The 16,576-nt window shown below is 31.8% G+C and overlaps 1 protein-coding gene across 3 annotated transcripts in view; it reads left to right on the top strand.

The window, feature by feature from the left end:
• LOC114336016 (glycerol-3-phosphate acyltransferase 1, mitochondrial) overlaps positions 1–16,576 on the top strand; it is a 208,963-nt gene that overhangs the window by 181,119 nt on the left and 11,268 nt on the right. For all 3 annotated transcript variants that reach the window (XM_050644505.1, XM_050644504.1, XM_050644503.1), the window contains exons 7-10: positions 1,733–1,929; positions 3,608–3,770; positions 5,348–5,532; positions 11,633–11,968. In XM_050644505.1, coding sequence (XP_050500462.1) covers positions 1,733–1,929; positions 3,608–3,770; positions 5,348–5,532; positions 11,633–11,968 — 881 coding nt within the window. The remainder of the gene's footprint in view (positions 1–1,732; positions 1,930–3,607; positions 3,771–5,347; positions 5,533–11,632; positions 11,969–16,576) is intronic.

Raw genomic sequence — 16,576 nt, 5'->3', positions numbered from 1 at the left:
AACTGTGCCGTTTCATATTTAACTTCAAATATCTCGAAAACTAATGGCTTTATCATTACCAATGAAGAGTATATTATTTACCTAGAAAATATTGGAGAATATAAAAATGGCACTAAAATAGTAATTCCTCCAGTGGCGTAGAATTTGAGAAGGATCAACCATTCACTATCCCCTGTCGTACGCCTCTGGTAGTAGCTAGAAACGTTTGTGTATCATAATTTAGTAGGGTGTATAATAGTCGCACTTTCTGCCAAGTATTAAAAGGATATGTTGAATAGTTTTAAAATGCTGAGCAAAAATAGTTTTTAAATTTTTAGATAAAACACCCTGTAACTCAGTAAGGAACCACATTTTATTTAAGTGTTTCAGGTTAAATCTTCGTATTTTGTGGTAAGGTTTCTCCAGTTACTATATGGACAATTATTAATGAAACACCCTGTATACTGTGCCATAGTCAAAGCCATATTAGATGACCGATATACAGTAAGAGTCACCGTACTAGACACATGGGTTCATGGGTATGTACCTAATTGCTATGCTTATGGGCTAATCCGGTCCGTTCTCAGATGTGACTCTCATCCCTGTCATGTTACTGTCAAGAAACTATTCAAAATAATTGTTTTTCGATACAAAATATACATTAGTTAATAATATTATTATTCTGTTTTAAAATAATTGTATGCTTTTACAACTTTAACAAAATGACAACTATAAACGACAAAATTAGATCAGCTGTAGTTAATACAGCTGATCTATTATTTGTCAACTTTCTATGTTAATATTCAGTTTCTTTACATTTTCTGACGTTCTAAACGTCACTTGACATAAAAATAAAAATTGCGAAGGGGAAATAAACAAAGTGAAGGGTTCAGGACTGTAATAGTTCAATGTTCCTATGTGTTTAGTATGGTGGCTCTTACTGTATAATTAAGTGATTATCAGTGGGCCTCAAACAAATGGTATGTGTTCATGAAACCTTATTTTTCTAATAATAATATGTTCCTCTAAATTATTCGCTTTGATTATTTGGTAAAGCTACATTATATATGTTGCAAGAAATTAAACAAAAATCAATAAAACATATATTTTTTAATAAATTCATTGTATTAATACGATAAATTATATTCGGCACTATTGCGAAAACTTGTTGAGCAGCGCTGATTGGCACAACAGAGCAGTAAAATGTTATACATAAAGGTGTAATAGATATCTTTACTTACTTGGTCCACTAGTAATAGAATTATCAGAATTAAGGGCATAGGCGTAAAATGTTGACTGTCAATTGTTTAATGGGTTTTAAATGTATTCATTTTTTTCGAATCCTGAGAAAAGTAATAAATATTGTTGAAAAATTTAAACGCAGAATGAAAGATTACATTATTACTGAGGGCCGAAAGTCCGTGAAAACTTCTATAATTATTTTAAAAAGTTACAGGGGTAAAAATAAAAGAGAAAATTTAGTGTGATTTTTAATTGCAAATATTTCTTTCAAAAGAAACTTTTTATTTATTCTAAAGGACTTTGGGACCTGGGTAATAACGTAATCTTTCATTCTGCATTTAACTTTTTTAAAAATACTTATTAGTTTTCTCAGTATTCGAAAAAAAAAATGAATACATTTAAAGCACATTGAAAATTTTGACAAGTGATATTTTGCGCCTTTCCCTTTAAATAGCAAAGCGTTCATCATCCAAGGTTTTGACTATAGTATCAATTTTTCTCTATTTTCCAGGTACGATAGAAGATGCCCTCTTGGTGCCAGTTAGTGTAAATTATGAAAAATTAGTCGATGGAAACTTTATTCGCGAACAATTAGGCCAACCAAAAGAAATGGAAACATTTGGCAACGCCGTTAGGGGTATTTGGAAAGTGCTGAACAGCAATTATGGTATGATGAGGATAGATTTCAATCAACCGTTTTCTTTAAGGGTAAGTGACATATATGCAATACATGTCTAACTTCAGATTGTAGTGTACATCTGGAGTGTTTTGACATCTGTCATCGAACCTATAAAAAATGTCTGTCAAAATTTCAATAGAGTTTTGAAATTCCAATAGAACTTTTAGAAATTTCTTTACGCCCCGCTCAAATCGTCAGATTTTTTAAATATACATACACTATTCTTCATGTACTTAACGTACCTTGTTTTAATTTGACGTTTTTAAGTATTTCTGAGGATAGATTTTCTACGCACTGCCCGCAATCCCCGCTTGGGCTCCCATACTGTAATGTTTTTGGGTTTATGTACTGTTCTATGCTTGGTTGTACATTTAAAGTTTATTATTTCTGTCAAGACTTTTTTGAAGTTATACTTCTCTAGGCACGAGGGTGAATTTTTACATTCCCTGGCGCATGCGCACACCGACAGTATGGTATTAGTCGCTACATATTTTAAGTTATGTGTTATGTAGCGCAAATAAGGTGTGCGTGAAAAGAATATATTATTAGGGTTTTTAGTAAATATATTTATTATAATTTTTATGTCTGTGGAGTTGTCTTCCTCCTTATAAGTATTATTGAAAATGTTTATTTTCAATTAATGTATCTGTCACCGTGATTGTAATTATGTCCGAGAAATGATCGACTGAATACAAAAGCGGTGGTAGCTGATCGGTAGAACATTCGCCTAGGGATCGAGAGGTCCCCTGTTCGAATCCTGACAAAGTCATATCCTTTTTTTTTTTTTTAATTTTTGGTATTTTTTTGTTCTTTCTAAAATTAGTTTAATATTTAAATACAATGCAAAAAACTGTTTAAAGTAGATAGGTATATTGATTTCGTTGAAATCATAATATGAAGTTAGATTATATTATAATAAAAGTATAACTTCTTACGTGCGTACAAAGTACACACAGACATTCTTTTTTATTCATGGAGCCCAGCTTTTTCTTTATTGTATTTTACTGTTATTGGGGTTATCTTGTTAATAAATAAATAAATATAATAATCTAAATCTAATGTTTTAATAAATTAATTTTTGGTCACATATGACCTTTCACAATGTCATTTATATCTTAAAACAACTTTTTTCATGTAGTTAAAACTAGTTATTGTTTTTATACGCTTTGCAATATTTGTCAAAGTGTAATTTTTATATTTAATCAATTTAATATACTGAATACGCCGAGATTTATTTTGACACATTACGAGTAGGAAACATACAACGCAAGAATTCCTACCTCACACTATTAACTGCTCAAATCAACTTAATCTTTCATTAAAAAAAGAAGAATTATTATTTTTTTATTATATTTATTTTTATTTTGTACAATAAATAATTCTCTCATTTGTTATCAGTACATTATAATGTAAATAAATAATTATTGATTGGCGTAAGGTTTATGTTATTTATGTCTGTTTACTATTAACAATATTGGCAATGAGCAGGTATGTTTGGTTGTGTAGTAATTGGCAGTCACGTCTAACAACCTAACTTAACAAAAAATAAATTAAAAACATCACTAGACAGTGTCTCAGATTAGCGATTCCACTATACAAATTTTTTTATCAAATAAAACAAAAATTTTGTTAATGTCATATATACACAGTTGTTTTTACATTAAAGATTAAATTGCCTTCACACTATAGTTCATGTGAATTTTTTAGGAGCTTATTAAAACGTTTAATACAACTGGAAAGATGCCCATACCCAATGGCATTCCTCACAAGCTGCAGTCTAATCCTTCCACAACCAGTTTGTATGGTACGGATGTGGTATCAGACGAACACAAGTGTATTGTCGAACGGATCTCAAAACACATCATTTATGGTAAGTCGAACTATCAAATTATATACCTATACTTAATGTTCTTTTTCTTCTTTTTGTATAGACATGACTGTCTGTTTTTTCAATGTGCCTCCAGTCTTTCTACTGATCATCTTCCTATTGGGGAACCGTCTATCTCGCCGTCCTACGACTCTATTTGTTGTCATTCGGCTTATGTGGTCATTCCATTCTATTCTTCTGTTTCTTACCTAGTTATTAATGTTATCCACCTTGCATCTCCGTCGTATATCTGTACTTCTAGCTCTGTCCCCCCATAGTGTCTTACCATCGATTTTTCGAAGGGTTTTTCGTTTCACTGGCGCTCCAACGCTACTTGTCTTATTCGAAGATTTGAACGTTGAATTTTTGGGTCGGTGGCAAATATACAAGCATTAATAAACACTATTTTCATATATTTTCATTTTATATTCAATTTTTGCAGTAAATTTATATATCTATCTATTTTGCATACTTTTTTGACTAATTTTATATTAAAGTCTAATTTTCATCATGTTGGCTTAGAAAAATATTACCATTTTTATTAATTTGATATATATTTCAGCATAATTGATTTAAATTACATTTACAGTTGCAAATATTGGTATATTTAACATTTTGGAACTGTTTACCTAGTTTTTTTGGCAAATTTTTATAGGAGAAATCTTCACATTAATGTCCACATGATATTTTTTCTGTTTTTTTCAGATTAACCAGTTTTTTTTTTGGTAGTTCTTCTTTAATTTTTCTTCTGCATGTGCCGTGCTACATTATCGAACGTTAGCTATCATGTCCGGTAAACTATGGTAATGCGGATCTGTCTTACTTTCCCAATCTTCTCTCCATCGGGTATTTAAGTCAACGTTGGATTGCTGCAGCGCTTGAGCAGATTGTAGAGGGGGTAACCTGGATCGGAGACGGTTTCCAAGAATATCGGGGATGTCGTTGTGAACTAGAAGCTGGCGACTGTCTATTATTTTGTTGTATTCTTTAACCAATGCATGTTCGCGGCGTAGGTTGGGTGGTGCTATATTACTAAGGGTGTGTAGCCACATTGTACGGGTGGGCTTAATTGTGCCTGTTATCATATGCATAGCACGGTTTAGTTGAGTGTCGACCAGGTGGGTGTGCCTGCTATTTAGCCACACTGGTGCACAGTATTATGCCACCGGATATATCAGGCCAAGAGCAGAGGATCTTAAAGTTGATGCTGTGGACCCCCATGTAGTGCCGCAGAGTTTCTGTATTATATTGTTGCGTGTTTTCAATAATTTTGCTGCTGTTTTCGTCAGGTGTTCTCTGAATGTGAGCGTTCTATCTTGAACCTGCGTCCGTATAAATATAGCGTCGGAATGATATGATCTTCCCGACCTAAAACCTTGTTGTTCTTCTACAAATGTTATATTTTATTCAGTTTGTTATCACTTTGGTGATATTCCTCTGTGTAATTCTCTGGGTCCGATTTTTCTCCCTTTTTGAAGAGAGGTATTAGGATGCTTGATCTCCATTCTTGTGGTATTCTGTTTTGTTTGTTATTTTAAACAGTCATAGTAAGTAATACGTATTTTTTATATTTCTTTCAGATTGTGCACAATCTTCTTCTGTGATGTCAACAAACGCACTAGCTTATTTACTATTAACATGCTTCAGAGATGGTGTCAGTATTGAAAAACTTGTGGTAGCATTCGATGCGTTACGGAGAGACTTAGAATACGAAAGAAAAGATATCGGCTTTAGTGGAGACTCCATAGACGTTATCAATTATGCCGTAAGTAGTGTTTATAATTTTGAGGACATACAATCATAGATATAATAAAAATCCACGAGGAAAATAAAATTCCTGTAGCTGGCTGTATACCATAAATCACAAAAAATACAGGATCCTTTGTAAAAGGTATATTTAAAAGACCCCAATAAGGGTTACATCACAAAACAAAACGTTTTCGGATTAACAAGTAATCCATCATCAGTGTTAAGCCTTAAAATGATAAGTATAACCTAAGTAATAAGAGACAATGTTGTAAAAGTTGACTAAGGTTAAGAATTGACTGAGGTCATACTTACAATAGCATGCATGCGTGAGCCACCAAAAAGTTATGGGTAAAAACCCTTTAAAAGTTATAAGATCTTATATTATACTACATATTATGTTTATGTTGGATGTTTTTGCAACTATCTTAAACATAATATGTAGTATAATATTGTTATAAGATCTTATAACTTTGAAAGGGTTTTTACCCATAACTTTTTGGTGGCTCACGCATGCATGCTATTGTAAGTATGACCTCAGTCAATTCTTAACCTTGGTTAACTTTTACAACATTGTCTCTTATTGATTAGGTTATACTTATCATTTTAGGGTTTAACACTGATGATGGATTACTTGTTAATCCGAAAACGTTTTGTTTTGTGGTGTAACCCCTATTGGGGTCTTTTAAATATACCTTTTACAAAGGATCCTGTATTTTTTTATAGATATAATAGCCTGTAGATTAGGTAGGTATGGGCCGCTCTGTGCATTGAGGTGTAACACCAATATTAAGGATTGAGTGGTCTAGCCATCTTTGTCTGTCACATGCTGGGGATCGCTTGGATAAAAGAGATAGATAGACCACCGATCGACTGTTTCCGCGTTACGCTTTTTTGTTCAGTATGCCTTTTCTACGGTTAATATGTCTATGCATATGCATACAATACGTGTCACTTGTAAACTGACAGTTCTCTATACATATACACTGACAAATGGCAAACCTATAATTTTTACGTTGTTTTTCTTCTTCTTCATGTGCCGTGCTTGATTGTCGAGCGTTGTTGGCTATCAAATTGGCCATAGTAATTTTGTTGACGGCAGCTCGAAAAAGGGATCCAGAGGATTTGTTAAACTATTCTCTCAGGTTTCTAAGCCATGACGTTCTTCTTCGACATGGCCCACTTCTTCTGTCTACCATCCTTTGTATTATTAAATGTACTATATTATATCTCTCAGGGTATCGCATAATATAGCCAAAATATTCAAAGGGCCTGGCCGGGTAAGATGGTGAAAAGTGCCCCCAACCCAATTTAAATTCCATATAGGCCACTTTTTAGCACATATAGAGGATCTCACTTTCTGAAATTTTTAGCCCCCTAGGTGGTCACGTGACCCCCCCTAGAGCCTAATTAGGCTTTTTAGGTTTTTATTTTTTATCTCAGCCGCATTAAGAGCTAGCCAAAAACATTATTTAAAAAAGTTGTAAGTGTTAAAAAGATTTATATGAAAAAATTTTTTTTTATTTTTTTGGCGGGAAATTCGAATTTTTAGAACAATTTTAAACTTTTAAATAAATCGAAAAAAAAGTAAGACACTCGTTTTTACGAAAATTAATTATAATGTGTATTTTTGTACAATCTTTCACCCTGAATTTTTTCAGATTTTTAAAATTAGTGAAACGTACCTTTAAAAATAAAAAATAGCATTTTTTCGGTTTTTTTTCGTTTTTTTGATATAATTTTATACATATTTTTCAAAAAAATTTAACACCGTCACTAGAATAGGTAAAAAACTGAAAAATAATTGGGGTTTGCTTAATAAAAATTTTTTGTAACGCCATCCATTTTCAAGATACAGGGCGTCGAAGAAAACAAAATTTTACATATTTTTTACGATTTTGCCGAAACTACTGGCAACATTGTAATAAAACTTGGCGGGTTTTAAGAGGTAGTTATTATGCATGTTTTGACATACAACTAAGGATTTAATATTCATCATTGGCGCGCATAGGGGTAATGGTCTGAACTTTTCAAAGAAAAAAAGATAGTACGCCACTGACATATTTCAAATTAACAATCATTTTTGAATTCCTCGTTCAATTTGCAATAAAAAATCTATCTTCTCATTTTTTCATACGACTCGCCGTTTTGCTGCAAAAAATAAAATATCTTAACGCTTCCAAAGTATTCGAATTAATTTTGATAATGGATGTACGAGTTTATTATGTAGGTAGATGTAGAAACTACTAGAAGTTCGAATACTTTGTAAGGGTTAAGATCTTTTATTTTTTGAATAAAAATGGCGCGTCGTATGAAAAAATAAGGAGATACATTTTTTGTCACAAATTAAACGATAAATTCAAAAACGATTGTTAATTTGAAATATGTCAGTGGCGTACTATCTTTATTCTTTAAAAAGTTCAGACCATTACCCCTATGCGCGCCAATGATGAATATCAAATCCTTAATTGTATGTCAAAATAAGCACAATAACTAGCTCTTAAATCCCGCCAAGTTTTATTACAATGTTGCCAGTAGTTTCAGCAAAATCGTAAAAAATGTGTAAAATTTTGTTTTCTTCAACGCCCTGTATCTTGAAAATGGATGGCTTTACAAAAAATTTTTATTAAACAAACCCCAATTATTTTTCAGTTTTTTACCTATTCTAGTGACAGTGTTACCTTTTTTGAAAAATATGTATAAAATTGTATCAAAAAACGAAAAAAAAAAAAACTGAAAAAATGCGGTTTTTTATTTTTAAAGGTATGTTTCACCAATTTTAAAAATCTGAAAAAATTCAGGGTGAAAGATTGTGCAAAAATACACATTATAGTTAATTTTCGTAAAAACGAGTGTCTTAGTTTTTTTTTCAGAGTAATTTAAAAGTTTAGAATTGTTCTAAAAATTCGAATTTCCCGCCAAAAAATAAAAAAAAAATTTTTCGTATAGATCTTTTTGGAACTAACAACTTTTTTTAATAAAGTTTTTGGCTAGCTCTTGATGCGCCTGAGAAAAAATAAAAACATAAAAAGCCTAATTAGGCTCTAGGGGGGTCACGTGACCACCTAGGGGGCTAAAAATTTCAGAAAGTGAGATCCTCTATATGTGCTAAAAAGTGGTCTATATGGAATTTAAATCGAGCTGGGGGCACTTTTCACCATCTTACCCGGCTAGGCCCTTTGCCATTTTTAAGTGTTCTGACAACTTCCGTAACTTTTCCCATTCGATGTAAAACAACTTCGTTACGAACTCTATCCACCCAACTTATTCGTAGGATTCTCCGATATATTCAGATTTCAAAGGTTTCCAGTTTCTTGAGAAGTGTATACATTAAAGTCCCACCTTCGACACCATACAAAACAGTAAAGAACACCTAACATCTCACTAATCTAATTTTCACACTCGAAGTAATATTGTTTCCACATAACAGTTTCTTCATCTTAAAGAATGCAGCTCTGGCCGTCTCTATACGTTTTCAAATTTCTTTGCTTATGTCCCAGTTCTCATTTAGATTACAACCAAGGTAGGTGAGACTGTTAGTTCTCTCCAGTTGTTCCGCGGTAACCGGTGAATTATTGCTCGAATGCAATTGCTCGAATAAAAAAGAAAATTATATATCTAAAATATTTATTTACAATAATACATAATATATAATACAAAATATATAATAATAGACATAAGAAAGATTCTTGAACTAGGACAAATTATGTGGCATTCCACGTATACAGGGTGTCCCCGAAAATAGTGCGTTCCTTTAAGGTATGGATATAATACACAATTTAGAACAAAAAAGTCCTATAACATTTTTAACCGTTTCCAAGAAAAAAAATTACATTGTTTTCCATATACGTGAATTTTTATTTTCATGAATTTGAATGACATGACAACGTAGCCTAGAAGAACTTGTTGTGACTGTGGAAATTTAATTTAATAACCCCTTGTTTATTTACTTTGAAGTATTATTCTTGGGGTTGTTGACATGGTAGGTACCTACCTGCAAAATAATGGATATGGGTTTGGTTGATATTTACATTATTTTACCTACCAGATGCAACTGACCTACAAACCTACTTTTTTAATCTTTAGATTTTTAAGTGCGTTGTTGCCAGACTTCAATTTGCATATCAAAATGTATTTTCGTTTTTTGGTCAAACGGATCAATTTAGAAAAAAATGTTATAAGACTTTTTTGCTCTACATTGTGCCTTCTACCTATACCTTTAAGGAACGCACTATTTTCGGGGACACCCTGTATAATCGTATATTAATTTATGCTGAAAAAGTATTTATTACAAATCGTAAATATCTTTGTACTTTTAAAATAATAAGAAAAATAACGGTTTTGATTTTCTCTAATTATGATAATTAGGGATTATAATAATTTTCAAGTATTAGGGAAAGATTAAAACCATTAAAACCCATTAACATGCTTACCCATTACCAATGTTTCTTTATTGGGTATGTATTATTATTTTGCATTATTGTGAATAAATATTTTAGATATATAATTCTCTTTTTTATTCGAGCAATTTGTATTTCGACCAATTGATTTCGAGCAATTGCATTCGAGCAATTGACCTAGAACCACCATAAACTGTTACCACTTCTGGTTGTATTGGTATTTTACTAACAACCATCACCTTTGTCTTTGTGGTATTTAGCTTGAGTCGATATTCATCACACGTTGTGGTAATCCTATTAATCAGATGTTGAAGTTCTTCATAATTGCTTGTAATTAACACCGTCTCATACGTGTATCTCAAATTATTAATATTGACGCCATTCATTTTGATACCACATTGAACGTTATCCGCTGCCTTATTGAAAACGTACTCAAAATACAGGGTATCCAGAAACTCTCCCGACAAATGAAGACCGGAGATTCTTCAGATAATTTTAAGATAATTTAACCCAATTCACCTAGTCCGAAAATGCTTCCTAAGGGAGCTAGAGCTCTTTGAAGATGGCGTCTTTTAATTAGATTTTCCTTAATATCTCCAGAACGCTTCTATTTAAAAAAAAAGAAAACTGGTACACTTATTTATCTTCCAAAAATAAATCGGTTACATGAGTTACGAATTTCTAGTACCGGTCATAGGCGCCCATTTTGGGTAGGTCAACAGGTATTTTATCGCATAACTTTTTTGTCTTTAAGTTCTAAGCATTTTTGATACAGGATTATTAAATTGTAAGATATTCTAGTACTAAAAGGTACTCTTACTTTAAGTCGATAGGATGCACCGTTTTCTATAAAAATCGATTTGAAAATTGTTCGTTTATTGAATTTGAAAAAAAATTGAAAAATTTTTTCAAAAAAAGACGGTGTATTTTACCGATTTAAAGCAAAAGTAACTTGTACTACTAGAATACCTCATAATTTAATCATCAAGTGTCAAAAATGCTTAAAAATTAAAGACAAAAAAGCTATGCGATAAAATAACCGTTGACCTAACCCAAAAACGGACGCATATGACCGGTACTAGAATTTCTCAACTGAGGAAATCGATTTATCTCTGAAAGATAAATAAACATACCAGTTTTCGTTTTTCTAATTTCTTTTTTTCAAATTCAACAAACGAAAGTTTTTCAAATCGATTTTTCTAGAAAACGGTGCATTCTACCGACTAAACCAAGAGTACCTTTTGATACTAGAAGACCTCACAATTTAATAATCCAGTGCCAAAAATACTTAGGTTAAAGACAAAAAAGTTATGCCATAAAATAACCGTTTCTGGAAGATAAATAAGCGTACCTGTTTTCGTTTTTCTAAATAGAAGCATTCTGGAGATATTTAAGAAAAACTAATTTCAAGACGCCATCTTCAAAGAGCTCTAGCTCCCTTTAGAAGCATCTTCGGACTATACGAATTGTGTTAAATTATTGTCCTAAAATTATCTGAAGAATCTCCGGTCTTCGTTTGTCGGGAGAGTTTCTGGACACCCTGTAGATGTTAAATATTAGTGGGGACAAAATGCAGCCCTGTCTTACTCCTCTTCGTATTTGAAGCTCTTCAGAAGTGTTCCTGATGTTTGCATGTTGCCTTTACGTCACATAAACTTTAATTGTTAGGTATTTACCATACTGTAGAAAATATGGATGTGATAAATATTATTCTTGTAGGTTGAAATGCTAGGACCAGGTCTGATCAGGAAAGAAAAAGTCAACAACGAAGATATAATTAAACCAATAGCAATTCTACCAAACGTAATCGAACTATCCTATTACAGTAATACTCTGGTGACACATTTTGCCCTAGAATCAGTTATTGCCATCGCCATAGACGCTATGGACCACTCGTCCGGTAACGTCGTCCAACAAGATCTAGTCGAAAACGTCCAGGAGCTTTGTGATATGTTACAATTCGAATTTCTGTTCTGCAAACCGTGCCAAAACCTCGAACAAATCATTACCAGCTGCATTGATGATTTAATTGATAGGAAACAAATATTTTTAGTGGTAAGTGTGATTGTAATATCAACAAATTTATTTAGCAAACTAAATTACTATTCCTGTTCCGATTCATATTCCTGTTTCTATGAGCTGTACGGTTTTATAGCCCAATAAATGACCGTTTTGGAGTGTAATTTTCAGGGCAACTCCGAACTGCGCGAAAATTTGGATTTAGGTTCTACTTTCCCTCCACTTCAAAGTTGAATTTGTGCCGTTGGCTGCTTTTACTTGGGGGGTTGACAGTCACCCCTTCTCGGGGGGTGAAAAAGCCCGAAAATGGATAAATTGACAGATTATAAGCAACTTTCGTTCTCGTAAGTCAATACTTTTTGAGTTATTCTCGATTGAAAATGTTGATTTTTCTACAAAAAACTACGATTTCATACCGTTTTTCGCAAATAACTCAAAAAGTAAATATTTGATCGAAAAAAATATTCTTAGCAAAAGTGTAGCTTACAAAAAAAAAGAATGTGTGTACTTTGTAAGCACGTAAGAAGTTATACTTCTATTATATGATTTCAACGAAATCAATATACTTTAAACAGTTTCTCTACTACTTTCCAAAAATTTTTATTAAAACAATACCAAAAATTAAAAAAATAAAAGAATAAAACACACACAAACACATTGAAAAATGCCACAAATGATTTCTGAACAATAATTGTTGCCAAAAATTTTAATTAAATACGTATTTTCTGAAAAAAATTATATAATAATATACTTACAATCATAAAATCTATAAAAAAAATAAAAAAAAATAACAACTTGCTTGGGGCTTGAACCCACTTCACGTCTATCGCGCCGTACGAAAGTCGAAGCGATTTCCCACTGCACCACATTCGCGTATACGTCCTGTGGGAATATACACAAACTAAACGTTTACACCATAAACTTTTTGACATTTTGTTTATTTATATGAATTTAATCAAATTATTAGTTTGATTTTTGTCAAATTAAAATACAACAAAATATAGAGTAAGAAAACGATATATTAGATGAAGATTTGTAGAAAGTTTGTTCGTAATCAGATTATGTAAATTAAAGCATTGCCTACTAATAGGTAACTACATTATTTTTTTTTTACATTTTCCAAATAGATAGGTATGAAGATAATTTTCTATTGGAATACAACTGAAACATTTAGAATTACGTACCTGCGGCTTTTCAAAACTATTTAAAAAGTCACTATAATTATAAATTTGATTTTATTTCTGTCCTCACAACAATAAAAACTAATATATACAATATTTTTGTTTACCGATAACCTCCATATTGAACAATTATTGACAGATCATTTCAACACCCAATCAGAGCTCGTATAACGACTAATACCATACTGTCGGTGTGCGCATGCGCGCAGATTAATAAAATTTCACCCTCAATGAAATCGCGCCTAAAGAAGTATAACTTCAAAAACGAAAAAAATGGTATATCAGTAAAGTCTATAAATTGAGTAAAAGCAAAGTTGTAGCTTATGAAAAATACGTTCTTATTCGTCTAATTTAAAATAGAATAATTCAAAATCACCGAAAAATTAAGAACTTTTCGGGAAAAGCTTATTAACATTTTTAAAGTATCTAAAAAACCTTTATATTTGTTTTTTTACAAAAGATTCTAGCATCAAAACGAGTTACACTGAAAAAAAAAAGAGTTGGCCCCTTTTTTGGTAAAAAGAATCGTGAAACCCCCCTCTATTTAGCACCCTAAATAAAATTAATCGTTACTGCTTTACCATATATTTTAACTGTATGTATATTGTTTATATGATCTCTAAGTTTGATTGGTTTGAAGTGCTTATTTTTAAAAAAATTTGGTTTTATGGTAAAAAAAATCTAAATTTTTTTTAAAAATTTTCTTTTTCAAAATAACTTAAAAAGTATTAGTAATAAGAAAAATCTTAAAGAGAAAAAAAATGTAGGTTTTGCTATTATAAATATGCTAGTTTCATTTTTTTTCTTCCGTAAGACAAAAATTGGTTAAGATATGGGTGTTCAAAATGTGCATACATTCGTTATTAGTGACCAGTTCAAGCTTTTTCAACTATAACCCTTTCAAAAATAAGCACTTTAAACCGCTGAAACTGACAGATCATATAAAAAATAGATAAGTAAGTAAATTGTTTGTAAAGCAGTAGCGATTAATTTCATTTGGGGAGCTAAACACGGGGAGATTTTCATGATTTTTTTACCAAAAATAAAAGAGGGCCAACTTTATTTTGAGCGTAATTCGCTTATTTTTAATGCTAGAAACTTTTAAAAACAATCAAAATAAAGTTTTTTATAAACACTTCAAAAAAGTTTGAACGGGTTTTTCCCGAAAAGTACTTAATGTTTTTCGGTGATTTCACCTTGAAAATTTGGAATTAGATGAATAAGAACGTAATGTATATATATTTTTTATGAGCTATAACTTTGTTTTTACTCCATTGATAGACTTTACTGATACACCATTTTTTTCGGTTTTTTATAAGCTACACTTTTGCTAAGAATATTTTTTTCGATCAAATATTTACTTTTTGAGTTATTTGCGAAAAACCGTCTGAAAACGTAGTTTTTTGTCGAAAAATAAACATTTTCAATCGCAAATACCTCGAAAAGTATTGACTTACATAAAAAACTCTATAGAACAAAAGTTGCTTAGAATCAGTCAATTTATCCATTTCCGGTCTTATATTGAATTTTTTTTTCACCCCCGAGAAGGGGTGACTGTCACCCCCCAAGTAAATGCAACCAACGGCACAATTTCAACTTTGAAGTGGATGGTAAGTAGAACCTGAATCCAAATTTTCATGCAATTCGGAGTTGCCCCTGAAAATTACACGGTATCGCCGTATTTCCGTTCATTTACTGGGCTATTAAAGTCGTATCAGTTGGGCGCTAGTCTGGCTATAGACCCCTTCCTCCTTTACCGGGTATGTGACCGGCAGCAGTTCTGTCGAGCTACTCGATCCACCCAACAAAACTGCAGGCGCAGTTTGATGAGAAACCACTAGAGTATAATAGGCCAATATTTGTCTAATTGACTTCAAGAAAGCATTTGACAGAGTAAGACTCAAAGATGTAATCCACCTTTTGGTGATATTACGTCTCCTTGTCGAACTCCTCTCTTACAGAAAAAAAATATTTTGTTTTGTAAAATATTGATTAAAATGAGTTATAGACCTGGATCCCGCGTAAGAAAAAAAAGTTGATTAATAGCAAGCTGAAAATTTGTTAATAGCTTAACGGTGTCTAGTCGGACAAACATTGATGCACGGGAACACTGAAACAGGGGAAGTTTTAACGGTGGAGCATGATAAACGTGTCGTCCTGACAAGTTTATGATGGTGAAAAATAGCAAGTTGTTTTTAAGTTTATTCAATAGCCAACGTTATATAATATATAAAAAAATGTTTGTCCGACAAAAAGGTTGGGCATTTTAACGAGTCCGACACGTAGAATATGTCACATCACAGGAACTATGTTGGTGATGAATAGCAGTCTGATTTTTGCATGAGAGTTTAATGAAAGGTTAAAAAAGCAATTGGAAGATCTGTCGGACAAAATGAATGGGAAATTTTCCTAGTCGGACATTCTAAACATGTAAGATATAGACAAAAATGTTGGTGATAAATAGCAAGCTAATTTTGATTTGTTTATGTACAAATTATATTTTGTAACGCAAAAAGTTATATGTCGGACAAAAAGTTTGGGCAAATCGAAGGAAATAAATAAAAAACATTTTTTCAGAATGACTTAGTCACATATTGATAAAGCTATTTTAGTTGTATATTATTATTTATATTCACATATTTTCATGTGCATATAATATATACATGCACACTCCAAAAACAGTGAGGTAAGTATCAATGCATGTATATATTGCAAAACAATTATTTTTTTGGGTGGAGTTTGTTCTAGATATTCCCAAAATGACAATAAAAAATGTCAAAGAACATGTGAAAGCAATCTCTTAGGGTTTTCTAATTAGGCGCATCAGAAAGTACGGAAAATTTCCTACAAAAAACGTTGTATACATTTTTTTCCATACTCAAATCTTATCCCTGTAAACGACATTTAAAAATGTGAAAAGTCTAAAACTTCGGTGCTTATAAGAATAGACGTAAATATGACACATTATGCTTAGAAGTATGTATTAGAAGGCTGCATTTGTCAGTGTGACACTTTGTGCTATACAAAGTAGTATTTGAAAGTACATGGTCTCTGAGTTTCTGTTTGCCACGTGTGTTGGAAATTAAAATTTATATTAACTATGGAGCGTTTTTGTGTCTATTTTTGAGTGTCAACAGTTTAAATTTTAAGTCGCCAAATCAAAAGTGAAACCATTCAACGGAACATTTTTGAGTAATTTTCGAACATTTTACAAAGTTAGTAAAATACTTGGTCACCAATTCAATGAGGTTCAATTGCCAGATAATTGTGAACGTTCTATTGAATATCATTCTTCGTGCTATAATGCTTTAATTGATTGAAAAAGGGTACCTAAATAAATTATTACTAAAATTGTATAACGTAATTTTTCTCAACTTTCTACAAATGAAATAATAATGTAATTAATATGTCACATGGCAAGAAATAATTTGCTGCCAAAATAAATCGATTAGTTTAAATTTGA

Source organism: Diabrotica virgifera, chromosome 2 (genome assembly GCF_917563875.1).
Source record: "Diabrotica virgifera virgifera chromosome 2, PGI_DIABVI_V3a".
Classification (NCBI taxonomy): domain Eukaryota; kingdom Metazoa; phylum Arthropoda; class Insecta; order Coleoptera; family Chrysomelidae; genus Diabrotica; species Diabrotica virgifera.
The sequence above is the reverse complement of the archived record's forward strand: the minus strand, read 5'-3'. Positions and strand labels throughout refer to the sequence as shown.